This window comes from Bufo gargarizans, chromosome 7 (genome assembly GCF_014858855.1).
Source record: "Bufo gargarizans isolate SCDJY-AF-19 chromosome 7, ASM1485885v1, whole genome shotgun sequence".
NCBI lineage: Eukaryota > Metazoa > Chordata > Amphibia > Anura > Bufonidae > Bufo > Bufo gargarizans.
The window spans coordinates 26,434,092-26,461,837 of NC_058086.1; the positions used below are offsets into that span (position 1 = coordinate 26,434,092).

Below are 27,746 nucleotides of genomic sequence, written 5' to 3' on the forward strand. Positions count from 1 at the left end.
GAGTGGGCAGGGAAGCAGGACTCACAGGCTCTATCTATGAGTGGGCAGGGGAAGCAGGACTCACAGGCTTTCTCTATGACTGGGCAGGGGAAGCAGGACTCACAGGCTTTCTCTATGAGTGGGCAGGGGAGCAGGACTCACAGGCTTTCTCTATGACTGGGCAGTGGAAGCAGGGTTTTACAGGCTCTATCTATGAGTGGGCAGTGGTAGCAGGACTCACAGGCTCTATCTATGAGTGGGCAGGGGAAGCAGGACTCACAGGCTTTCTCTATGACTGGGCAGTGGTAGCAGGACTCACAGGCTTTCTCTATGAGTGGGCAGTGGTAGCAGGACTCACAGGCTTTCTCTATGAGTGGGCAGGGGAGCAGGACTCGCAGGCTCTCTCTATGAGTGGGCAGGGAAGCAGGACTCACAGGCTTTCTCTATGAATGGGCAGTGGTAGCAGGACTCACAGGCTTTCTCTATGAGTGGGCAGTGGTAGCAGGACTCACAGGCTTTCTCTATGACTGGGCAGTGGTAGCAGGACTCACAGGCTCTATTTATGAGTGGGCAGGGGAAGCAGGACTCACAGGCTTTCTCTATGAGTGGGCAGGGGTAGCAGGACTCACAGGCTCTCTCTATGAGTGGGCAGTGGTAGCAGGACTCACAGGCCTTTCCAGCAGCATTTACATGAGATCATATAACACTAATATCCCGAGCTCAGCTCGTTCCTCTTCTCTTCAGATAAATTCTAGAGGTTTTTCCTGGATTCGCCAGTAACAGGTCAGCACCACTTACAGTCCTGGCGACTACTACTCTCCACAGACACGGTCTCTGTCTGCAGGTGATCATCACGTCAGGGGGGCCTATTATATAGTTGTGAAAGGATATGGCGACACTTTATCGTATATAATCAGTTTAGGTCTTTTCACAGTTGTGTTTGGATCTAACGTTTCCCTTATGATTTACTGGTAACAGTAATGTCACTTATGTCTTATGGACGGAGCCAGTATGGTCAACATGCTGGGACTTGTAGTGCTGAAGGGATAGACTTGCTGCTCACAGGCCAGGTCGGAGGTCCTCTGTCTCATGTCTGCGCGTCCCCTTTAAGTGGACTCAGGGGCCGCCCCCAAACATCGCGGGATCTAGCCTGGAAAGTCTCGCGAGGACGAGCAGCGGGGCCACGATTGGCTGACGGCTTCTGAATGTAAGATGGCGCCCAGGGAGCTGTGAGGCGAAAATAATCTATCGGAGGGTGGAAAAAAAATATAATAAAAAAAATAACAGAGGAGAAAAAGGAAACCGTCAAGACGGAAGGAAGGTTCCGTGAGCGGAGCCGCCGGGTGTGACGTGGTGGCGGCGACGGTGGAGAGAAGAAAGAAGGAGCCAAGGCCGTGCCGGTGGGGGGACGGGCTGCCTCCGGACAACGAGCAGCGGGGGAGGTGAGTGATACGGGCAGGGCCTCCGCAGCTATCGCCTCACGGCGTCATCCCCGGTGTGACGGTAAGAGGTCGCCCCGGGGCGCGGAATAGCTGCCTTTACCTCAGCGCTGTGCGCGCCCCCGACGTCCTCCTGTCACAGTTTGTGCGCGCCCCCGGCTCCGGTCTCTCCTGCTCAACAATACGGCCGGGGAGGAAAAAAGCGCGGGATTTTTATTACTGTTTTTTTATATAAAATAAATTCCTCGGGGGCGCGCGCACTAGTTCACGATATCCCTCCGCCGCCACCTCCTTTTTTTTCCCTTAAAGTGCCACCGGTGGAGGAACACCTAATTTCTTTCGCTTCACCCGCGGCCTATGTAACCGACACGGGGGGTTACGGTTCTTATAGTGGACTGGACGGCGGTCGCCTCGTCGTCATCTTTCTGGGCAACAGCTCGGTTGCGCGTACTTTTTTTTTTTTTTTTTTCTCCCCTCCCCGAGCGCGCGCTTCCGTGTCTCCCGCTCTGGAGCTGGCTGCGCTTGCGCGTGCCCGTGGAGGGCGGGGCCAGGAAGAATAGACAGCAGCGATGGAGGCGAGCGCCGGAGGGGGGCGGAGTAAAGAGAAAGGAGGCGGAGACAAGACGTGACAACCCGAGGGCCGGCTGCGGGAAGCTGTTACCATGGGGAGAAGAAAGTCATTATTATTATTATTATTTTTTTTTTTAAAGGGGGTTTCCTAGCCTATGAAGTGATAGCCTTATGCCTCTGATTTGGCTAGAGACTTGACCCCCACCTCTAGAAATGTTGCACCACTTGCTGGTAATAACCCCCCTTTAAGCCGGCGGTTGGGCTGTTGTACCCACCTGCGCTGTAATGGGGCTCGCACGTGTCCTTTTGTCTGTGAACCAGGCACTAAATGGTGTAGTCACCGCTAAAAGAAAGCGTTGCGTGCTTTGGTGGTGTTTGGAGGAGATATAACGGGGGGGGGGGGGGGAGCATTGGCTGACAACAGAGAGCAGTAGTCGGCATTCAGCGTCAGTAATGGGTGTCAGAGATGCAGAATAAATAAACTTGAATGGCTCCGGGATCCGTTCACACGGAAGCACTCCGCAGTGCCGCTCCGCACTGGATCGCGGAACTATTCAAGTGAACGGGTCCGCATCCGTGGAGAACATACAGACTGTCGAAACGCGTAGACCTTGCTCGTCTGGTCAGCCTATGGATTTTATAATAAAGACATTTTATAAAGGATTTTATCCGAGCCTGCTGTGGTTTATTTCTTTTCTACTGTTCTAAATGATTCCTGATCAGGGATCCGTGCATGGCGAAGGAGGGCGGTGTGTGACTTGAAATCCCTTTTTTCCATATGTTTTTCTATTTTTTTTTATTATAGGCAAAGGGAGGGATTTTTTATTTATTTATTTATTTATTTTTACTTTTTTTCACACATTTTAATTGATTTTAACAAGCAATTGTTAGATCGCTTGCCCCATAGACTGCAGTGAATTAGTATAGCAGTCTATGGGAGATTTCCTATGTCCCTGTGGAGCCCAGTGCAGTGCACCTGGGGAAAGCGGCCTCAGATATGGTCACAGTTGACCACGGCATCTGAGGGGCTAATGGTGGTTGCAGACATTAGCCCTGGGTGTTCGCTATGTGTACCAGGTGACATCTTTAAGGCTGGGTTCAGACCTGGGCGTACTGAACGTACGCTCTGTATGCGTGATTGTACGGGCGTTTGCAATCGCGCATACAGAGACAAGCGAACGCCCATTGTCGCGCGTTCCTGCTGAAGTCTATGTACAGGAACGCGCGACAAGACGCCCCAAAGAAGCTCCTGTACTTCTTGGGGCGTCGGGCGTTTTACAGCGCGTAGGAACGCACTGTAAAACGCTCAGGTCTGAACCGGCTGTCAAGCAGTTTTGTCCCTATGACACTGGCTGACCTGTTACATGTGCACTTGGCGGCTGAAGGCATCTGTGTGGGTCCCATGTTCATATGTGCCCGCACTGCTGAGAAAAATGATGTTTTAAGATATGCAAATGAGCCTCTAGGAGCAACGGGGGCGTTGCCATTACACCTAGAGGTTCTGCTCTCTGTGCAGCTGCCGCGCCCTCTGCACTTTGATTGACAGGACCAGGTGTGATGATGATGATTTCAGTGCTTGACCCTGTCAATCAAAGTGGAGAGAGCGCAGCAGTTGCAGAGAGTAAATGAGCCTCTAGGAGCAACGGAGGCGTTACATTGCACCTAGAGGCTCTGCTCTCTCTGCAACTGCTGCGCCCTCTGTACTTTTTTGACAGGACCAGGAAGTGTAAGGGTTCATTCACACAACTGTATTTTCAGTCCGCATCTGATCTGCATTTTTTGGTGGATTGGGTGCCGCACCTGAGGGGGTTAATAGCGGCCTATCGCAGTGCGCAGTCTTATAGGCTGGGTGCCGGGTATGGGATATGTCCGGCACCCGCAGCCTGCGTTTGTATTAAGCATAAACGATATTCATTGGTGGCGCAGTGGCCACAGCCCCTCCCCTCCTCCTCCCTGCTGTCCGCCCATTGGTGGCAGTAGTACAGGGGGGAGGAGTTGTTGAGGAGAACATGGCGTGCGCTGAGAGCAGAGCTGTCCCATGTCAGTTTGTGAAAGCGGCAGAGAAGCGGCGGGTCTAGGCTGCAAATGACGACAAGACTAGTCTTGTCGCCATTTAGCAATTCTAGGTCGCATTGGCGACCCCTTTGGTCGCCATCTGGAGCTCTGATTCTGCAACGCGTGCAGGTGGCCTTAGGCTACTTTCACACTGGCGTTTTGGCTTTCCGTTTCTGAGATCCGTTCAGGGCTCTCACAAGCGGTCCAAAACAGATCAGTTTTGCCCTAGTACATTCTGATTGGAAAAGGATCCGCTCAGAATGCATCCGTTTGCCTCCGATCAGTCTACATTCCGCTCTGGAGGCTGCCTGCAGCGTTTTGATGTCCGTCTGACGAAGTGGAGCCAAACGGATCCGTCCTGGCACACAATGTAAGTCAGTGGGGACGGATCTGTTTTCACTGACACAATATGGCGCAATAGAAAACAGATCCGTCTACCATTGACTTTCAATGGTTCAAGACGGATTCATCTTGGCTATGTTAAAGATAATACAAACGGATCCATTCTGAACGGATGCAGACGGTTGTATTATCTGAACGGATCTATCTGCAGATCCATGACGGATCCGCACCAAACGCAAGTGTGAAAGTAGCCTAAGGCCTCTTTCACACGAATGATACGTATTGTCTGCGATTGCGTTCAGTTGGTCTGTTTTTTTCCGTTCGGGTGCAATCGGTTTTGATGCATTTTTCATGCACGTGAATAAAAACTTAAGGTTTACAAACCACATCTCCTAGTAACCATCAGTGAAAAACACATCGTACCCGAACTGCATCCAGGTACATCCAGATTAGGGCTCATTCACACGACCGTGTCGTGTTTTGCGGTCTGCAAATTGCATATATGCGCAAAACAGGGATGCCACCCGTGTGCCTTACTGCAATTTGTGGAACGGAACAGACGGCCCATTATAGAAATGCCTATTCTTGTCCACAAAACGGACAAGAATAGGACATGATCTATGATTTTTGCAGCCACATTGAAGCGAATGGGTCCGCACCCGAGCCGCAAAAAATGCGGAACCAAACCGCGGTGAGTGAGCCCTTAGGCCTTTTGGTCTGCATCCGAGCTGCAGTTTCTGCATCTTGGATGCGGACCCATTCACTTCAATGGGGCCGCAAAAGATGCGGATAGCACTCCGTGTGCTGTCTGCATCTGTTGCTCCATTCCGTGGTCCGCAAAAAAAATATAACCCGTCCTATTCTTGTCTGTTTTGCGGACAAGTAATAGGCAGTTATATCAATGGCTGTTCCGCAAATTGCGGAACACACGGACGCCATCCATGTTTTGCGTATCCGCAATTTGCGGACCGCAAAACATACAATGGTCGTGTGCATGAGGCCTTCCAATGCTTTTTTTTCCACTGAAGCCCTGTTCACTTCTATAGGGCCAGAGGGCTGCGGGAAAAACGCAGAATATAGAACGCACTGCAATTCTCACTCAACGTGAAGATGTGTGAAGAAAAAAAACGCTCATTTGAAATGAATGGGTCCAGATTCAGTGCGGGTGCTATGCGTTCACGCATTACGCCCACATTGAAAACTCGCTCGTTTGAAAGGGGCCTTTTCATGTAGTGCTGGTCAGTGGCGTCACACTGCGATACGCTACATACTGCGACAGTAGGAAAAAAATGCAGACATGTCGGATTTTGTGTCGCAGGTTACCCGTGACTTTAATGGAAGCTGCACACAACGTGCGACTCGCGTCTATTTTCACAGCCAAATCACATTTCTAAAGTAGTCTTGTGATAAGTCGCACACATCTTTGTGTCGCACGACTTTTCTGCGCCTTGCATGTCGCCAGATAGCCGAACCCTTACATCTGGATGGCGATTTTCTATTTTGCATATATGCAGGAGATGGAAAATTTGACTGCTGCTCCGTTTAGGCATGTCATGTAGAACAGTAATTGGGGAACCACAAGCCCCAGCATAGATTTGTGCATGCTGTCTGTTATATGCCGTCTGTTGTATTGGGTCTAATGATTATCGCGCTGTGTGTAATGGATGGTAGTTTAGTCGGCTCATAGTTATATATAGGCAGAAGCGGCGCTGGATTCCGGGGGAGTATATTATGTCTCGGTGTATTATAATGGAGGCTGTTGGCAGTAGCATTAGATAGGAGAGCAGAATGGAGGATGTGCTGGGCCTCGGCTCTTTCCACATGTTCCTGGATCCTTTTGCTTCCTCCCCTCCCCCGATGGCTTTGTGCACGAGCCTCCATTGTAGTAGCGGAGTCCTGTGCTGCACGCGGGCACGCTCCCAGCGGCACAGACCGCTTTTGTAGGAAGGGAATTCCCTGACAGCGACAGGGAGGGTGAAGGCAGGCCTGGGTTCAGCAGGCGGCCAGGTCTATCCCCAGGTCACTGGAGTGTGACATTAACCCCTTGCAGGACTGCAGATAGCCTGCGTTTACTGGTTTCGTTCTAGGCATACGAGGCGTCACATGGGGCGCCCATAATGATCTGACTGTATTGCTGGCTGCGATTATTACCTTGTCCGTGTCCCCATCAGACCCGCTTTCATGTTTTTCTTGGTCATTAATCGCCATGCAAGTAAATTTTTTTTTTTAAGGGTGCGAACACTTTTGCACTGGGGGAATTGTTTGGTTCTGTATGCCCCTCTTCTCAATGAGGGTTCTAAAAGCAAATTAGAATAGGAGGGGGGGGATTTTTAGGTCTAGGGGCAGCTTTAATTTTTTTTAGCCCAGTGTGGGGGAAAATGAGAATTGGGGCTCATTCAGATGGCCGTATGCTGTCCGCAAAAATGCTGAACGGATAGCATTCAGTATTTTTGCGGATCCATAGGCTTCAATGGGGCCATGTCCTGATTTTCACGGACAAGTATAGGACATGTTTCATTTGTTTTGCGGAACCGTGGAATAGAAAAGGGCCTCATAGGAGTGAATGGGTCAGCATCAAATCCGCAAAAAAAAGGGATCCGCATTTTTGCGGATAGCATACGGCCGTCTGAATGAGCCCTTAATCACGAATTGCTTATTTTAAGGTAAAAAGCTAGAGTTTTCCTTGTCGCTGGATTATCTAGATAAGACTATTAAATCATACATTTTTCTTCTGGGTTTTGAGCTGGCCGTACATATTAAATGTCTCCGCTGATTTCGCCGGGACCGGCCTACCGAGTAATGGGGGCTCCCCAACTCTCCCCCATGTCGGATGAGAGCTTTTTGTTCTTCCACCAAAGGTATCTGGCGTCGGTTTTCTTCTTTCCCAATTCAGAACACATGCATCCTTGGACGATCATGTATGCACATGGTAAGGTGGCAGCCTTATTGGTGATATACACAGTATTTTTGCTGTGATGTATATTTTTAGTTGGGAGCATGTGGACTCGGTACAGTGGAACGTGCAGTAGCATTAAAACCGCATCTAGCAATTGCTGCAATTAATGATCCAAAGCAAACATCATTTATTGGTAATTGAAGGAAATCTGACTTTTAAGCCATCCGTATATGTGAGGTCTGAGAGAGCTGTAAGCCGAGCATGCATGTGTAGTGACTGGGGTGAGAGCAAAAGGATTGGGCAGTTGAAAACCAGCATGCCCAATCCTTATCTCCCCCAACATGTGCCGTAGGAGAAGACACCGTATGCAGTAGATGATGGTCTTTCAACCCCACCAATGGTGCCAACGTAGACCTGATGTGTATGGTCCATTTGCGTGGCCGGCGAGGATTTGTAGTAGACAGGAGTAAGCAGACGCTGACCATTTTTATACTTCTGGAGTGATTTCACTAGTTATACGTATAAGTGACTTTTATACCCTATAGAGCTCTTAGGCTGAATTCACACATAGCATTTTATGACTTTTTTTGTTTCACATCTGCTCTGTTGGCGTTTTTCACCCACCCCCACAAAAAATGTGTTAAAAACGCTGCGTTCAGATGTTACAAGTTATTGAAAAGTCTCCATACAAGCAGCCTTTCCCAAAGGTGTCTCTGTAGGACATGGAAAAACGGCAGAGAAAAAAATGCATGTGACAAAATAAAAATAAAAATGCCACAAAAAAAACGCTATGAATTTGAAGCATCTAAAAGGCTAAAAAAAAAAATAAACATTTAGGTGGGTAAAGACGCCATGACTTCGAAGTCTTTTTCAGAGGGCTTTTTTTTTTATTTGGGACATTTGTCACATGCAGTTTTCCAGGTGTGTTTTTTTTTTTTTGTTTTTTTTTCTTGTCTTATAGAGAAGCCAATGGGAGAATCTCCAGAAAAAATGTCGTCCTCCAGAGCGAGCTGCATTTTGAAACAAAAATGCCTAAAAGAAAAAGCTGTGCATGTGTAGACCTTTTAATAACTTCATATTAGGGATCGACCGATATTGTTTTTTTTTTTTTTTAGAATCGATCCCGATATTCTGTGAACTTTCAGGCCGATAGCCGATAATTTATATCTCATAACATATATTATATTAGTTGGTAGTCACTGAGGTGGTGGGAATTGACCTTTATAATACACTAGTGCCAAATGCCAATTTCCACACCATCCCCCCTCCCTCACTGACTTTATTAACCCCTATCAGACCTCAGATCAGACCTTTATTAACCCCTATCAGACCTTTATTAACCCCTATCAGACCTCACATAAATAAAATAAAAAACTCCTCCTCGCCTCTCCTGCGCTGCGGCTCCTCTTCATCTCCGGGTCCGGCGCCTCGCTCCCCTGTGTTCTCCGGCCTGCGCTGAACTGTCATCTGACAGCGTGCAGCATCAGGTCATAGTGCGCGCGGGCAGTGCAGGGGTCAGGGCAGTGTAGCGCGGGCCCCACCAAAGAAGACCAGAGAGGGTGATTATCGGAAGCGCTTGCTGCGCTTCCTCTTCCAGCACCCGATGCATACTAGTGCGCGCTTCCATAATGGAAGCGCTCACTAGTATTCGCTTTATACGCATTATTGGTATAGCGACAAGGTTAGATGCCGATAATGTACAAAATCCTGAATATCAGTCGATAATATCGGTACTTCCGATCAGTCGATCCCTACTTCATATAGGATATTTATATTACTGGTCTATCGTTGGAATAAGCCATCAATATCTGATCGGAGAGGGTCTGACACCCCCACCCCCGGCGGTGGACAGAAAGTTACTGCAATGCTTCACCCATTAAAGTGGATGGAGCTTTCCAGTTCCAGAGCGAATTGGTGGGGGGGACCCCATGATCAGATATTGATGACCTATCCCCTTATAAAAATCCTGGACAACCCCTTTTAAAGAGGTTCTCCCTCTGTAGGTACTGAATGACTTTCTTTAGTGTTTGATTTTATATCATTGACTTTAATATTATTGACCTTCTCAATGCAGGATTTGAGCGTGCACTATGAATAATTCTCTGGAAAACGCCATTTCGTTCGAAGAGTATGTCCGCATGAAAGCCCGTTCGGTCCCACAACACAGGATGAAGGAATTCCTGGACTCTTTGGCTGCGAAGGGGCCGGACGCCTTGCAAGAATTCCATCAGCCCCCTACCAGCACCATGGTGTATCAGCAGGGAGTGAACTGTATCTACACAGACAGTACCGAAGTGGCCGGATCGCTGCTGGAGCTGGCATGCCCCGTGACCACCAGTGTCCAGCAACAGAACCAGCAAGAACAGCAAATCCAGGTCCAATCACATCAGGTGCAGGTGACTGGTCTTTCTTTTACTTTTTAGTGATGTCATATATTGCTATCACTTCAGATTATTTCTCATGAATTATTTTGGATACCTTGAGGTTTCTTAAAGGGGTTCTACAGGTTATAGACTCTTTTGATAACACACTTTTTCCCAGCAAGAAAGGTGAATGCTAGTTTTATATATATATATAGACTATATATGAACCTTATACATATAGCCTCTTGCACGGTCGGGCTATGCCTCTGTCTGCAGCCTAGTTCAAGACTTATAACTCTCGTCTTGCTTTCGTCGTTGTTGTCGGAAATTAGAGATGTCTTTGCTGTTTATAGTGAGGGTGCCTTATCTCCTAAAGACAAAGGTCAGGGTATTTTCACATGCCAAGAGATTTTTAAGATGTCTGACACTTCTTTGTAAAGCGCACCTCAGAGAGATGTTAGTGGCTGAGTGTCCATTGTTGATTTCAGATTCCCGACGTGCTCATCCGACCTTGGATCCACCACCTTGCCCCTCAGCCGAATCGAATCAACCTCTCCCCCGAGGGGTCACAGGACTCTGGTATTTCAGAAGATTTGTTGGTCAGTTTCCCAAAAGCCCAGACTATTTATATCTAAATCTGCACCAAAATATTCTCCCTCTAAGACTTTGGACAAAGTCTCCAACTACAGATGCATTTTCAGTTCATTGAGAAACTGTTCACAGTCTCATTGCGGTGTCGGTTATGGGAAAATTCTGCTAAAATTGGGACTGCAAGGAAGTATGGGGAAAATGTAGGTTTGATTATAGCTCCATATTATTTAGTCGAAGCTGCTGATCAGACCTTCTTCCTCCCGCTGCGGTGGTCCTTCAGATGTTTCTTATTTTGCCTGTGAGTTTGAAGAAGAAAAAAAGTCACTGGTGACTTTCTTTCTCCTGACTAATAAAGCAAAAGCTACATAGAGTTAAACCTCTTCTTTTAGGGCAGGTTCACAAAAAACTGTTGCATGCAACAGTTGTCTTACCAAAACCCAACATTTATGCCTTACTACTGTCAATGGGGATCCGGCATTGAAGTAGAGGGTCCAGCAGATTGCTCTGTGCTGGAACAGTCCTTCTGGATCTTGATGGAGATGGAGCGAGGTGTAATTCATCATAGGGATTTATAATGCTGTCACTTCGGGCCATCAGACTCCGACTGTAACAAACATTATGCTTGTTGCCTTTGCAGAGCTGTTATTCAGGGAAAGAAAGTCGGCTCTTTAATACCCCCCACACATAGGTCCAGACACAGCTGCTTCCCTGATATCTCTGCTTAGTCCCCCCGCCATAGTGGTGGTTACGTTTTCTAGTTGGGTTTAAGGCCTGGATTCACACGCTGCACTATGCTGCGTTTTTAACAGCAATTTTTTTTAAAGTTAAAAATGCTGCATCCAGATAAACAGAAACTAAGGTGAAGGAAAGCATAAGTACACTACCAAAATATACGTAGTGCTCTGCTTTCTCCAGCGGTCCTAGAGAAAATGAATGGAGCATTAGGGTGTATGTTCTACCTACCGCTTCATGAGGGATGGGGGTACAGGATCCCCATTCTCAGGATCATTGGGGGTCCCCAGTGGTCAGATATCCACCGATCACTTAGTTACCCCCTATCTAATGGATAGGGGATAACTCTTTGGTACTGGAATGCTTTTTTTTTTTTTAGGATCAAATCTATAAACTTTGTTTAAAAAAACTAAAAACTAAAAGATATGCATCAGTAATGCCAGATAAATGCATAAGCATGGTGCATGAGGCATACAAAGGGGAATGAATATAAAGCAATATTTGTGTGACCTACAACTCCATTACAGTTTAAAGACTTTCATCAGAAAAGGTGCTAGAGAAAGAAATGTACGAAAGGATGGAGGAGACATATATGCATCCAATAATGGGGGCCTTACTTTCATAAGGATAGATAATATCCAGTATCGGGAGGATGGGGTCAGGACATTGAAGACCTTGTGAGGGTTCCACCCTATCTGGTCTAACTGCAGACAGCTTTTCATCCAACGTAATACGATTTGCTGCAGAGATGGCGGCCTGGAATTGTATACTATTGTGCGGCTACGTGGAAAGGGGCAGCCAGCAATATGTGCTCATTTTAAATTCTGAGTTAGACAGGTTTGGAATGCCCCTTTAATTCATGGTTCCCAAATTTTGAAGAGGGGTCCAGCTATCGGCATAGAGAGGAAGATCTGCACAGATACAGATGTCACTTTAAAAAGTTCTGAAGAATGGAGTCCCTGACGTAGACAATTAGTTACCTATATAAGATCCTATCCGAACAGGCTAGCCGCTGGGGAACATACTCCTGGGAAGCCCAATTTAGTATTCATTAAGCAACTGGTATTAGACCAATAGTTTTGGATAGTGGGACAATCCCACATCTAGTGGATCAGGTTTCCCTTTCCCAGATGTTACTCCTAAAGGGGTTTTTGTCTCCATTACTGTTGATTGCCTGTCCCCAGGATAGCATGTCCATATAGCAGTGGTACCGCACACCTTATGATTCGAAGGTGCTCGCAAAAGGGCTCTTCAGCTCCATTACTAATGCAGTAATATTGCGGCACATTTTCCCATAGGCTTTTTTATAAGACTTCTATTATCGTATATATAACCTCTCCATCTGTCTCCAGCCTAAAGGTGTAAGGGTATGGTCACACAGTCAGGTTTTATTTTTGTAAGCCAAAATGAGGACTGGATGATAAAAGGAGAAAAAGTATAAAGAACAGCTGCGACGTCTCCTCCTCTTCTTTTTCTTTTTTTTTGGGATTCCAAAACTGGATCAGGAAACCTGACCGTGTGGCCGTAAGTCTTTTATCAAGCACCGTACAAAGAGCGAGCTTATAATTATGTGCAGATGGATCCAGTTTCATGTTGACTCAGGCTAATCACTTCCTTCCCTGGTGGTAGAATTCTCTTTGGTGATGGTTGTTGTTCTGTACAGTCATTTAATACAGAGCCTGTGATTTGTACATCTTGTTTTGCTCACCGTTGGTTATATTTTGTCTTTTTTATTTTATTTTTAATTTTTTTTTCTTCCTCAACCGGCTCTCCTCACCTTTTTTTGTTTGTGATTGCTGGCCGTTCACAGCTGTTACAATGATCAGCCATAACGTTAAGACCACTGACAGGTGAAGTGAATAGCATTGATTGACGGCACCTGTCAATGAAGTTGGAAGTAGGAAAAAGGGGCAAGTGTAAGAATCTGAGTGACTGGGTCAGAGCATCTCCAAAGTGGCAGGTCCCTGTATGCAGTGTTAAGTATGGATGTCCAAGTCTCATTAAAGTGCATGGATAGGGAAAGCTAGCCCGTCTGATCCTATGACATACGTGGAGCAACTGCTGAGAGTTCCTGCTGGCTGTGGGGCTGCGTACTGTGTACAGTATTAGGCAAGTAGTTTTAAGGGTATGTTTAATGGTAGCTGTTCTTTTGCAGGGATTTTGCTATATAGTGACTCCGTGCACAAGTTATATATTTACTATTATGATAATATTGCAGCATTGTCGTGCAATGAGACAACCACACCACTATTGCAGTCTTGAAACCCAAAATGAGCAACAGTGACCTGCTCGCCATGACTTTATTTAGGCTATATCCCTGAGTTCTTAGGCAAAAAATGACAGATTACAGGGAACAATAAGTAATTAACCAGTCCTTTTCTGCAGAACAAAGTTTCAAACTGCGCCTATCTAAAGCGAAATGATCCTCATCTTTGACAGACGTGTGGAAAGTACATCCCGGATGTCATGATTTGTTTGCTACTTGCTATGTGATCGTTTGTTTGTTTTTTGTTTGTTTTTTTTGCACTGTATTAACCAGTATGCTTCCTGTGCCTTGGTCATATTAATCAATGTTTTATGGGTTTTTCTTTTTTTTTCCAGGTGCAGCAATCCCCGCAGCATGTGACTGCCCAGCAGCTCTCTCCACAGCTCGGTGTCCACCAGTCCAATGAGCATCCGATCCAAGTACAGATCCAGGGATCTGCTCAAACGGCACAAAACGCACAGACAATACAGACTCAGTCCCTTCAGTCAACCAACCCTTCACAGCAGCTTTCAAGCTCCCAGTTACAGGTGTCTCAGATCCAGGTGCAGCATGTTCAACCTGGCCAGCAGATGCAGTCCACGGACCTCCAGGATGACCATATACAACACCAACAGATTCAGGCGCATCTGGTGGGGGGACAGTCGGTAGGCAGTGGAATTCAGATACAAACAGCAGGTGCTCTTTCACCACCACCCTCACAGCAGGGTTCTCCGAGAGAAGGGGAGCGTCGGTCTAGCACTTCAAGCGTCCTTCAGCCTGTAAAGAAACGTAAGGTGGACATGCCTATTACTTTGTCATATGCAATATCAGGGCAGCCAGTTGCAGCCGTGCTTGCAATACCACAAGGCCAGCAGCAGAGTTATGTTTCCCTGAGGCCAGACTTGCTGACAGTGGACAGCGCTCACTTATATGGGGCCACAGGCACCATTACAAGCCCAACAGGAGAGACTTGGACCATCCCGGTTTATTCAGCAAACACCCGCAGTGATTTGCAACAGCAAAACATAACCCACATTGCCATCCCGCAAGAGGCCTATAATGCCGTCCATGTAACAGGCTCCCCCATGGCTGCTGTAAAATTAGAGGATGAGAAGGACAAAATGGTAAAAAACCACGAGGAAGTCGTTCAGACTCTGGCAAACTCCCTTTTCCCAGCTCAGTTTATGAATGGGAATATCCACATTCCGGTAGCGGTTCAGGCTGTGGCAGGGGCATATCAAAATACAGCACAGACTGTCCACATATGGGACCCTCACCAGCAGGCGGCGCTACACGAGCAGGTCCAGCAACAACAGCAGCATTCACTACAGGTAACCTGCAGAGAGCCTACATGTGGACTAAATGTATATAGAAGGAGCACAGCACACATACTGTCAGTGCCGATTACTGGCATCCCTGCTCCACTCTTAGTGTACTATGTTCCTGTGTATAGCACTTGCTGTCAGCAATGGAAGCAGATCAAATAGGCAGAGAAATGGAAAAATCCATAGTTTTTTAGTACAATGTCTTCTATGCACTTCAGAGGGCAGCAGCTGGGGCAAGGAGAACAGACAGGCTGAGAAGCCTCTGCCTCTTAGTCACCCTTCTTTAGTGTTCAGTAGACACTGAACACAGGATTTCCCTAGGAATACAAAAGGATTTATTACACAGCCCGATCAGGCAGACGATTGTCGGGAGGGAAGCTCTCCTTCCCGGCAATCGCCTGTACGCTAGCGGATGAAACCGCTGCTATTTTTATTTTATTTTTTCCCTATGGGCAACTCTGGCGCTGCTGTCAGTCCATTGCGTGTGCTGGGGGGGGGGCACACTCTCCATAAAGACCACATAAGATCTGCGCTGTAATGCTGCACTCCAGTTTCTGTTGACTTTCGGGCTTTTAATCTCTCCTGGCTGTCTCCTCTGTTCTCAAGTGTTTGCAAACCTAAAGCTGCTTTGGTTAAGTTTTGTTATTTTTGGCCACGCTGAGCGAACATTATAGGAAGAGTAAGAAACAGCCTCCCTCTTTTTCCAGGGCTGACGTCGACATTTTAGGCTAAATGCACACGGTCAGGATTGCGTGCGGAAAATTTGAAATTCTCAATGCACATAATGCCTTGCAGATTTTAAAATCCTCAGCATGTCAATTTATTTTATTTTTCCTAACCGGATTTTCTTCATTCACTTAGTAAAATCCGCATGCACCAATTGATGCAGATGGACCGCACGGATTTGCCTGCGAACACCTGCTGATTTTAGTGCGGATTCTCCGCACATGAATCCTGAACGTGTGCATTTAGCCTTAGAGTAAATCTTTATTTCTGTCAGACCTGGAGTCTCTGTACATTGCTAGTCGTTGCATTAGTGCTGCAAAAGTATGCAGCTTATTAGTTAGATCTCGTGGAAGGGGGCCATGTTTTTTAATACTGATTTAATGCAGTATATTTGCAAGGAAAATGTGGAAGTGTTTTGCCTGGCTGAATCCCGCTTGTGAGGTCACAGCGGCGGCTTGCGCGGCTGAATCCCGCTTGTGAGGTCACAGCGGCGGCTTGCGCGGCTGAATCCCGCTTGTGAGGTCACAGCGGCGGCTTGCGCGGCTGAATCCCGCTTGTGAGGTCACAGCGGCGGCTTGCGCGGCTGAATCCCGCTTGTGAGGTCACAGCGGCGGCTCGCGCGGCTGAATCCCGCTTGTGAGGTCACAGCGGCGGCTCGCATGATTGAATTGTGCAGCTACGTTTAATTTTCATCCCTACCTTTGACACATTTCAGCTCTCCTACCAGCCTCTATAGAAGCCTACCCTGACCAGTATGGTTCATATATATATAATCTCACCTATCACCAAGGATTAATGTGTTACATATATATATCTCACCTATCACCAAGGATTAATGTGTTACATATTGGAAAAGCTCAAAGGGATTTACCAGGCTCCAGATATTTATTTTACTCACTTATACTGTATAGCGCTGACATATTCCGCAGCGCTTTACAGACATTATCATCACTCGCTGTCCCCAATGGAGCTTGCAATCTAAATTCCCTATTAGTCTGTCTTTTGGAGTGTGGGAGGAAACAGAAGTATCCAGAGGAAACCCAGGCAAACACGGGGAGAACATACAAACTCCATGCAGATGTTGTCGTTGGTCGGATTCCAACCTAAGACCCCAGGGCTGTAAGTCATAGGTGCTAACCACTGAGCCACCGTGGCTAACACCTCAGGATATATCATTAAAGGGGTTATGCCATGATTGATATAAAAATTAAAATCGGACATCGTATAGTACATGGAAAAACTAGAACCAGCCCAGTACCTCCTATGGATCCAGCGATCTCCCCATTCACTGCTCCAATTGTTCTGCTAAATTCTGTTCAGCCTGGCAGCTCAGGGGACGTGTCCTTTCCACTGCAACTCTCTCCTTATCACAGCTCAAGCACGTGTCTCAGCTTCTAACAGGAGATATGGAGGATGGCAGTTGAAGATTTAATCTGAGCATGTGCAACCACCTCAGTGAGGTGGACATGAAAAAAGGAAAAGGACAGACAGCAGGTGGTGCTATACAGATACTTTTTATTGAATAGCTCATTAGATATACAACATTTTTCATTGCAATTACAAAAGGATTCAGATCCAGGTACTGGTTTGAAAAATGTAGATCAGTTGTTCCCTGCAGCCTCTGTTCTTGGAACTAGCACTGTGAATGGTACCGGAAGCACAAAGTTTAGTGGCCATGCTGGGTTATTGCAGGCAACAACTTATTTTATTGTATAATGAAAATTTCAGCATTTTTCTAATGTGCTTTATGATTTTCCTCACCATTTTTAAAGGGCATCTGTCAGCAGTTTTGTACCTATGACACTGGCTGACCTGTTACATGTGCACTTGGCAGCTGAAGGCATCTGTGTTGGTCCCATGTTCATATGTGCCCACATTGCTGAGAAAAATTGTTTTAATATATGCAAATGAGCCTTGAGGAGCAACGGGGGCGTTACCATTACACCTAGAGGCTCCGCTGTATGTGTAACTGCCTCCCCCTCTGCACTTTGATGTGTGTGTGATCACATTTACTCTACCTAGCCCTGTCAATCAAAGTTTGACTACTGGAACCCCCCACCGATTGCAAAAAGGACCTTTTGTCCCTGTATAAATGGAGCAGCAGGTCGAGTGTGCATTATCCTTCTCTGTGGGACTGACTGAGATGGCCAAGCTCAGTACTCTCCAGAAGTTCGCTAGGGAGTCAGACCCCCACCAGTCAGATACGTATCCCTTATCTTGTGGATAGGGGATACGTTTGTATTGTGGGACAACCATCGTGTTACATGAACATAATGATATATACTTTAATACATGGATTTGCAGAAGCTCTTGCCTGAGGGAACAGTGTTCAGAACAGCTAATTGCGATCTGTGAATCATTTTGTGACTATTCTGACTGTAGGCCGTCACACCCACACAGATGCTGTGCAGCGTACGACTGCCACCAGCTGTGTTACTGGAAATCCGGAACATGAAATAGATCTCCATAAACGTTTGCCAGTGATGACAGCATGCTTGTATTAGCGCAGACCAATCAGTAACTTCTTGCCTCAGGTGCAGCAGACCTGTTCTGGAGGAACAAGGGAACCACTGGTTGAAACGTGTAAGGCTACTTTCACACTTGCGGCAGTTGTCATCCGGAAAAACGGATCGGGCATTCATCATCTTCACCTTTTTTTCGGTCTGACTAAAAGCATGGATCCGGTATTTTGAATACATTCCTATGGAAAAAAATGCCGGATCCGCCATTCAGGCAAGTCTTCTGTTTTTTTGTCCGGAGATAAAACCGTAGCATGCTGTGGTTTTATCTTTGTCCTGATCAGTCAAAAAGACTGAACTGAAGACATCCTGAACGGATTGCTCTCCATTCAGAATGCATGGGGATAAAACTGATCACTGAGCCCCTAGGACGGAACTCTATGCCGGAAAAGAAAAATGCAAGTGTGAAAGTAGCCTAAGGCCTCGTTCACATCTGTTTGCTCTGTGCCAAAACAGTCTGTCAGATCCTCCACTTCACTGCCGGATCCCCATTGACTGCAATGATGTCCGGAGGTGATTCGGCAGATTTCTAGCATAAATGCTGGGTTTCGGCCGGACAAAAAACATTGCATGCAGCGTTTTTTTTTTTTTTTTTTGTCCGGCCAACAGCCATCATTTACGCCGGATCCCCAAAACAGAGATGTGAACGAGGCCTAATTGCGACATTAGGTGTTCTGATGAGATGAGCGGCTGTGTCTGTGCAAGGCAGCCGCTTATCCTGTAAGTATGCCAGTATATTAAAATTAAAATATTATGGTAGATTGTTGGGTTATTTACTGATGGGGGCGTTCTAGTGACCACGTGTGTCTATTATGGGGCATCTCAAAGTCTTTGGGGACGTGTCACCTGAAGGTACATTAAAGGAGTACTCCCATCTGAGAATGCCTGTAGATATGCAAGCAGCGTTCTTCTGTCCGCCATTGACTTTTAATGGTGTTCATGACGGATCCATCATGGCTATAGAAGACGTAATACAACTGGATGCATGTGGTTGTATTATTGTAACAGGAATCGTTTTTGAAGATCCATGACGGATCCTCATAAAACTCTAATTTGAAAGTAGCCGTACATGGATTTGAAGGCCCAGAAATGGTATAGGTGTGCTCCAGTATTTGGTAGAGGGGTTGTCACAAGCACTCTGGTGCAGATATTTAATAGTGTTTGTTTTTTGTTTTTTTCCTCCCCTCAGAGTCAACAGGTTGTGGAGGTTGAGCAACAACAACAGCCCTCCCCAGAAATGATGCTACCAAATATTTTGAAACCAGAAGAGGGTTTGGAAGTTTGGAAGAATTGGGCTCAGACAAAAAACTCCGAACTGGAAAAGGACTCTCAAAACAGACTGGCACCAATAGGACGTATGTATAGATTTTTCTAAGGCTCATGCATACAACTGTATGTGTTCTGTGGTCCACAAACCGTGGATTCGAAAAACACAGATACTGGCTGTGTGCATGCCGCCATTTTCTTTTTGCCTTCTATAGAAATGTCCTATCCTTGTCTGCAAAAATAATTAGTACAGGACATGTGACATATATGGATGCAGACAGAACACGGTGTGTGCTGTCCGCATTTTTTTGCTGCCCTATTGAAATCAATGGCTCCACATCTGATCCACAAAAACACGTATTTGATGCGGAGCAAAAATATGGTCATGTGCATGAGGCCTTAAAGGGGTTTTCCCAGGAGCAACACTTCTATAAATGTCTGATGGGGGTCCGACTACTGGCACTCCCACCAGTTAGACAAACGGGTCCTGTGTTGCCCTGCTTGTTTCCTGCCACCTCTTTCATCTCCATAGGACAGCCTGAGGCGGCATAGTATAGTGCTCAACCATTTTTGTCAGTCCCAAAAAATTGGAGTGGCAGCGGACATAAGCAACTGCGAGTCCATGCGAGGGAACATGAGATCCCCTTGATTGGCCGGGAGTGACAATGGTCGGACCTTTACCAATCAGACACTTCTCCCCTTTCTACAGGATAACAAAGGTATATGTTGTTCCTGGGAAAACCTACAGGAGGGATGTTGCCTTTATTCTAGTCCTGTAGTGAAATCGGGAATGAGGTTTGGCAAACTTTGACTTCCTTTCTATTAGGGCCGTTTCCCACGAGCGTGTCCAGTGCGGGAATCATGCTCTGTGTGTGAACGTGATCCTGTGTTCTGGACACAGCTAGTCTTGCAGGAGTGCACGGCATTATACTGATTTATAATGCCATGTGCCTCTGCACAACTTTACTGCTACAGAAGTATACTGACGGCTTTATGTCAGTATGATCCTGTAGCAATAAGGTCATGCAGAGGCACATGGCATTATAAATCAGTATAATGCCGTGCACTCCTGCAAGACTAGCTGTGTCCAGAACACAGGATCACGCTCACACACAGAGCATGATTTCTGCACTGGGGACACTTGTTTGAAACAGCCCCTAATAGAAAGGAAGTCAAAGTTTTTTAAATTGACTTTTAAAGTGACCTTTAAAATATACAGCTATAAAGGCATGTGAATAATTGCATGTTTTTGAATCCATTATTTCTTTTAACCTGTTATATGTATGTAAGTGAAGTGCAGACCCACATATTACAGATCATGGATTTATTTTATTTTTATTTTTTTTTGGGGGGGGAGGGGGCGGCAGTGACATGTGCCGTAGTTAAAATCATGGCAGCGACCCTTAGAAGAAACCCACACTGAGATAAGCATAGTTGTAATTCTCTGGGTGTCAGGCAGGAAGTCTAGTTCTGCTCTCCAGCTGCGTGGCCGGGTATGCCAGTAGTCTCATTGAATGTCTCTTTCCAGGACGCCAGCTGTTGAGGTTTCAGGAAGATCTCATATCGTCTGCAGTTGCAGAGTTGAATTATGGATTATGTCTTATGACAAAGGAAGCTCGCAATGGCGAAGGAGAACCCTATGACTCGGACGTCCTCTATTATATTTTCCTTTGTATTCAGAAGGTTGGTAAAATCTTACATTTTTACGGTCTGTAGAGGTCTTTTGTCAGAATAGGGGAAAAAAGGTTAAATAAAATAAAAAAATGGATCATCCTGAATTGTGTTGGAAAGACCGAAGGTATTTCAGTGGTTTTATTTCATTGACTTGTATATCATCCTTCCTTCCAGTACCTTTGTGAAAATGGAAGAGTAGATGATATATTTTCCGATCCTTACTACATCAGGTTCACAGAATGGTTTCATCAAGCTCTAAGGACGTTTCAGCCAAGAGTTACACCCCTTGGTAAGTGCTATATTTTATAAGTAAGTAGATTACACAATTAAATCCCTGAAAGGTTGTACGTTCTGGAGTATGGATTTTTGAAATGCAAAGATCGCTGCTCAGAGGATGAAATACTTACTGCACTTTGTCAGAACTCATCCACATTCATAAAAGGTGTATTTCAGAAAAAAAGTGGTGCAAGAATATTAAAGGTGCTGCACTCATTTGGCTCTGCTGCTGGTCTCCTACTCTAGTGTATGATGAAATATAGCCGGTGTCCTTGGTGCAGTCACCTGACGTGCAGTGGCTATGGATGACTCGGCAGACTAAAGACTTAGATCATTGACAATGTTTTAATTTATTTTTTCCCCCAATTATTTTTTTCCATCCCATTATACACTGTTCGTTTCCATGGTGTACGACCACCTTGCAATCCAGCGGGGGCCATGCTTTTGCACACTATAGGAAAATGATCTGGTGGCCAGGACCGCAGGTGCATACATTAGGCATGCATGTGCTGAAGCTCCTGTCCCAGGCACCTCAAATCGATGCTGCTGCAGTGGCTGGAAACGAGCCGTGTATAACGTGATAGAAACAATGAATGAAGCCAGCAAAGGAGGCAACATGTACAATCACAATACATTAGTAAGTGCCTTGTATTATTGTTGTCTACATGACAATGCCATTTGCTGAAATGACTCCTTGAAAAAGCCTTCCCGACCAGCGCCATATTAGAACGGTGCTGACCGGGTCTTCAAAGATAGTCATGGGATACCTCTATTGCTTTGGAGTCTGAGAATAGCAATCTAATGATTGCTTGTTATCGTTCCCTGTGAGAACCATAAAGTGTTTGTTTGTTTTTGTTTTTTTTTATCTAAAAATTTAAATCTCTTCCCCCTCCCCACTTCTCCAAAATAAAAATAAATACACATCATGGGTATCTGCATGTGCAAAAAGCATTGCCCAGCAGAAAATTAGCCCTTCTGCAGCTATGGGAACGGAAAAATAAAAAGGTTATGGCTCTAGGAAGACTGGGAGCGCAAAACAAAAAAAAAACTCTAGGGTAGAAAGGGTTAAGGACAGCACGCAACGCAATTTTTCCTCTCAAATATAAAGAAATCTGTGACAGAGGCCCTGAATGAATCTCCAGCACAGATGGGAATATAACCTAATAAACATGAATCTTTAAAGGTGCTGCCACACATTCAGGTTTCTTGATATAGTTTTTGAAGCCAAAACTAGGAATGGATCACAAAAGGAGAGAAAGTATAAAGGATCGATACCTCTTCTTCTCCTCTATTTTGAATCCACTCTTGGACCTTGATTGCAAACTGCTAGCAAATCATTCATAACTTCCAGCAGTAATAATGGAGGACTAGCACAACTGAGTCGTACGACTAGATGCTCCAGAGTTATTACATGGGGGAATGCAAGTAGTTACTAAAGCAGACATGTCGGGGGGGTTGACGGCTCATTTTTAACTGGTGTTGTTTTCGTGTGGTCTGGGTTTCATTGTGTCCTTTTTTTTATTTCTTACAGGTTTTCTCATTCCCAGCCATGTGACAGAAGAGATGCTGTGGGAGTGCAAACAGTTGGGTGCCCACTCTCCTGCTACATTACTAACTACACTGATGTTTTTTAACACAAAGTAAGTAATATATAGAAGCAGAGCACGTGATGTATAACACGTCAGTAATCTGAGGGCAGCTCAGTGTGACAGGACTATAAAAAACGCTTTCTAGTGTAGTACTTTACAGTGAGGTTTGGAGTTTTATTTAATGACTTGGTGGCTACAGAAACAGCCAAGCAAGACATGGGCAGCCCCTATATACAATAGCTGCAACTAGTGTTGAGCGAATTGAGCTTGGGATCATAGATCCGAAGTTGATTTGTTTTAATGCTGTCCAGAGAGACCTGTTTCCTTCCGTACAGCATTAAAATGTATTGCCTCCGTTGAGGTAAACATTTGTTTCACCCAAAGTCACGCAAGACTTTGAATTAATTCGGTATTCATTTCTACATCTTTAAAAACATTTAAAATTTGGAATCCAAAGTCTGGTTTGGGACTGGTCTGGTACCTCTACCAAACTAAACTTCGGATTACTTATTTGAAATGTTTTTAAAGATGTAGAACTGAGAACCGAATTCATTCACCGAAATCTCATGAGACTTCCGGTGAAACAAATTTTGCCTCAACGAAGGCAATACATTTTAATGACAGCATTGGATCGAGTAGACTTCGGATCTATGATCCGAAGTTCGATTCGCTCAACACTAGCTGCAACATTTATTTAGTATTATGCCACCTGGTGTTTAAATTGTATAGCAATGTGCATGTCCACCTGATCTGCTGCTGGACACACGTGTTCATTCTCTTCTCTGCTTTTCGATCCTGTATTCTCTGCAGGCAGGGCAGCAGTTAGAAATGGCTCCATGTCCTGCTTGTAACATGGCAGTGTAGCCAAGATCACTCCTTTTCCAAGGAAAATAAGAAGGGACTATATGGTCAGCTGGAGACTGACTCTGTTCATAGCCTGCCCCAGCAGCACCTAGGGGGGCACATGGAAGCAAAAATGGTAGGGTAGCTTAACTTTTAGGGGGGGAAAACATTAAAGAGCGCTCTGCTTATCGAGTGTGTGGAGCACAGATCCATAGAAAGTATATGGAATATACTATAGAAAGTATCTGTACTCAACACACACACAAAGAGCAGAGCCAATGTAAGTGGATGGTGCAGTAACATGGCAGTATATCTGAGAACACTGCTTCTCCAAGGGAAGAAAGATGGAACCATATTGACAATATGCCAGAGGGGGAAGGAGACTTATTCTCTCCAGAGCGGATCCCCCAACAGCATGGGAGATGGCTTGTGGAAGCAAAAATGTGTTCTGCTCCGTTTTGGCTTTCATCAGCTTATCAAGCGTGTGCAATACAGATCTATAGAAAGGATGTAGGATCCATACGTCACACACTAGTCAATGAAGGCTGAATAAGCAGAGTGCTCTGAGCAGCTCTTCTAGTATCTGGTAAAAAAAAACAAAGGTATTTTTCCGCTAGAAACACAATAGATTGCTTCAAAACCGCCATTAAAAGCCTTTCAGGACTTTTCGGTATAAAAAAAGATTCCTAGATAATCACGCTTTCTTCCCCCTTCTCAGGTATTTTTTGTTGAAAACCGTTGACCAGCACATGAGATTGGCTTTCTCTAAGGTTCTGAGACAAACTAAGAAGAATCCTTCAAACCCAAAGGATAAAAGCACCAGCATCCGATACCTTAAGGCCTTGGGGATCCACCAGACCGGGCAGCAGAAAGGTAACATTTCTTGGCTCCTGGCGAGGACTTGTACCTATAATTTTAAGTCTTATGGATTTCACAGATTTATTCTCACTCATTTCAGGCTTCCCAGTTACAGATGAGTCGTATGCAGAGCAAACCGAGAATTCCGAAAATCCACTGCGATGCCCCATTAAACTTTATGATTTCTACCTCTTCAAATGGTATGAATGATTATAATAGGATTATTGGGGGGGGGGGGGGGGAACAACCAGGGAACCAGTTTCTCAGTTATTTATTAAATAGCTTTTGGAAAAACAAAAAAAATGACTAGGCAAAGATTATTATATTTTTATTTTTGAATGTTGTCTTTCCAAAAGATTACATTTTTGCTCTGGACAAAGGGACATCACTCAAATGGGACTGAGCTGCGCCTAGACCATGTGACCGATGATCATGACATCAGCGGCGCACAGGTCTTTTCAAATAGCTGAGTGGCGAGGTTGCTGGGATTCGGACCCCCACCGATAGGATACCAATGACCTATTCTAAGGGTAGATTATCAGTATTAAAGGGAGTCTGTCACCACTATATGGCCATGTACAGCGCTTACATGGCTCTGTAGCAGACCTATAGTTTAATTCATATGCAAATGAGCACTCGCAAGTTCAGTGTGTAGGTGCCCAGGCTGCTCTGCCTTCCTTACACTTTACTCCTCCCCAGTCTCTGCCTTTGCCCCCCCCCCCTAAAGTCTCTTGCCTCATCGATAGGTCTGGCAGAGGGCATGCGCACTAGGTGAAGCGATGCCGTTCCCACAATGGGCATCACCGTGCACATGCCCCATCCCGGCGAAGCAGTGCACAGGCGTGGGATCTTGGCCAGGCTTAGCGATGATGTAAAGGACTTTGAGGGCGGGCAAAGGAAGAGGCTGGGGAGGAGTAAAGTGAAAAGAAGGCAGAGTAGCCTGGGCACCTACACTCTGAACGCCGCCCCAGGGCACTTGCCAGTGCTCATTTGCATATGAATTAGTTTTTCCTGCTTGTGCAAGTCTAAAGAAAAGGAACAAAGGTACCGTTACAATCCTGTATAGGTGTGCTACAGAGCCATGTAAGCGCTGTATATGGCCATATGGAGGTGACAGATTCCCTTTAAATACTTGGTCAACCCCTTTAAATACACGACTGTACACAAAATGTATATCCACAGTATAAAATGGAAAGTTGCACTTTTGGATAACATAGCCCCTTTCAGGCCAAATTCACATGGTAGTACTTGGGTCAGTATTTTGCATCCATATTTGAGAGTCTAGAACAGCGGTGCCACCTACACAGAGGTAAAGTCTACTGGAAAGACTTTCCTCTTTCACTCCTGCTTAGACTTAACCATAGAAATTTACAACAAAAAAAATGGTGCACTACAATGGTAAATGTAATTGAAAATATATGGCTAAACCCTCACACCTATAATAAAATGAGACTTTCGCCAATATATTCTTATATCAAGAACATACCGGAGTCTGCGCACCCCGTCAAGGTATTTTAAAGTGGCACGGGACCTAACGTTAACCTACCTGTGCCATATGGGCAATTACAGGGGCATAAAGTCCGACACACAACGAACAACTCCCAGTTACCTTCAGCATGACATCACACATACAATGGGAGGAGACTGTGAGTCCCACCTATCACTGACTCATGTGACGCAGGCTGCACAGGTGCACCTGAATGTTACCCATAGATCAAAATCAAGGCACCTTCAAACCTGGAGTTGCCACAGTTTCTTTGTGGTACATGTGGTCCGTTGCGGGTATCCTCCATTGTATGCATTTTTGCTGGGGATTGCTGTTAGCAACGGATCACATGTGCAGGGTTAGAAATGTGCAACAGCATTTGGGGTTTTGAGCATTTTCTGCCTTTTAAGACCACTTTATTCTGTTTAACCATAGATGTAGCCTAAATCTCCGATTACATGCACTTGAATCCTTCGTTCTTGTTTCCTCTCCAGCCCACAGAGCGTGAAAGGTCGAAATGACACTTTTTACCTGACGCCAGAGCCGGTGGTGGCCCCGAACAGTCCAATCTGGTACTCCACCCAGCCAATCAGCCGAGATCAGATGGAACAGATGCTGACCCGAATTCTAATTGTCCGTGAAATCCAGGAAGCCATTGTGGTCGCCAGCGCCACCAACATGCACTAAACAGCAGCTGGTGACAGCCGTGGAGGGAATGTGATGATGAAAAATAAAATGTACAGACTTTTACACTAAAAAGACGATGCCTACTTTTTTTTTTTTTTTTTTTTTTTTATTACATTGGTGTAGTTATGAGGCCCTTTTAGGCTTCTCCTGTTGAATAAAGTATAAGAGAAAAAAAAGCATTTAACATGCGCATCTTGGGGGGGGGGGGGGGGGGAAGAATCTACAAAATTGTGACATATCCGAATCCCAAGATCTAGAAGTCCTATCTTTATGTGGTCAAGAGGTTCAGATCGACCCGGGGGAAGGAGGGGGGAGACGAGAAACTTGTAGACAGAATACATTTTGTCTTCCTGTGTTTCAAGGACTTTTTGGGAAAGCAGTCGTTTATTTTCTTGCCTAATCGCTGTAAGGACTCGGATTCTGCTAGAAGGGAAGGAGGATGACGAGAAATGTTTCATGATTTTATATGCTGAAATGTATACAGATATTTCTGGAGAAAAAAAAAATCACATAAGCCTAAATATATAGACTTTTTCCTCCGGCCCCGGTATCAAGGCCTTAAACTGCTGGCACATGAGCCGTTGTAAATGTCTTGTAAAATAATATTGTGTATCTGCTGCAGATATATCCAGATTTCTCATTTGTTCCTAATACTCTTTGTTTTATTAAGAATGATAAGCATGTCTTTTTAACATGCAACCGAGCAGTGTGTGTTCTTTCCAGGTCTCTGCCTACTTGGGTTTTTGGTATTAAAGGGGTTATCCCATGACTAATGTAAAAAATGAAAATCAGACCTCATAATAAATGACAGTCTCTTTCTAAGGCTACTTTCACACTTGCGTTTTTGCTGGATCTGGCAGGGTTCAGCAAAAGCGCTTATGTTACTGATAATACAACCGTCTGCATCTGTTATCAACGGATCTGGTTGTATAATCTTTAACATAGCCAAGACGATTCAGTTTTCTATTGTCAGAGTTAAACGGATCCGTCCCTATTGACTTGTGGATCCGACTGTCTTGCTCTGCATCCCATGACGGAAAGAAAACTGCGGTTTGCTGGCCGGTATGAGAACGCAACCAACTGGAACGGAATACATTTTGGAGCGTAGTTACGTTTTTTTTCCCCATTGACCACGAATGGGGACAAAAACTAGATTTTTGTGCTTACCGTAAAATCTGTTTCTCTTCCGTTCATTGGGGGGGACACAGGCTTGAACATAGGTATAGCTGTTGCCACTAGGAGGCGGACACTAAGCACAAAGGTGTGATCTCCCTCCAGCTATACC

General features: G+C 45.5%; 1 protein-coding gene across 4 annotated transcripts; it reads left to right on the plus strand.

The window, feature by feature from the left end:
* Positions 1-1,162: 1,162 nt before the first annotated feature.
* Positions 1,163-26,665, plus strand: QRICH1 (glutamine rich 1). 4 transcript variants are annotated; one of them, XM_044301781.1, is made up of 11 exons: positions 1,163-1,421; positions 9,356-9,671; positions 10,133-10,243; positions 13,569-14,543; positions 18,972-19,137; positions 20,577-20,731; positions 20,897-21,011; positions 22,530-22,638; positions 24,149-24,303; positions 24,389-24,488; positions 26,269-26,665. In XM_044301781.1, the coding sequence occupies exons 2-11, from the start codon at positions 9,372-9,374 to the stop codon at positions 26,459-26,461; spliced, it is 2,379 nt and encodes a 792-aa protein (XP_044157716.1). In that variant the 5' UTR covers positions 1,163-1,421; positions 9,356-9,371; the 3' UTR covers positions 26,462-26,665. The 4 variants fall into 4 exon arrangements, with proteins under 4 accessions (XP_044157716.1, XP_044157715.1, XP_044157717.1 ...); XM_044301780.1 differs by having other exon boundaries at positions 9,356-9,677; positions 26,269-26,664; XM_044301782.1 differs by lacking the exon at positions 10,133-10,243 and having other exon boundaries at positions 9,356-9,677; positions 26,269-26,664.
* The last annotated feature ends 1,081 nt before the right edge of the window (positions 26,666-27,746 follow it).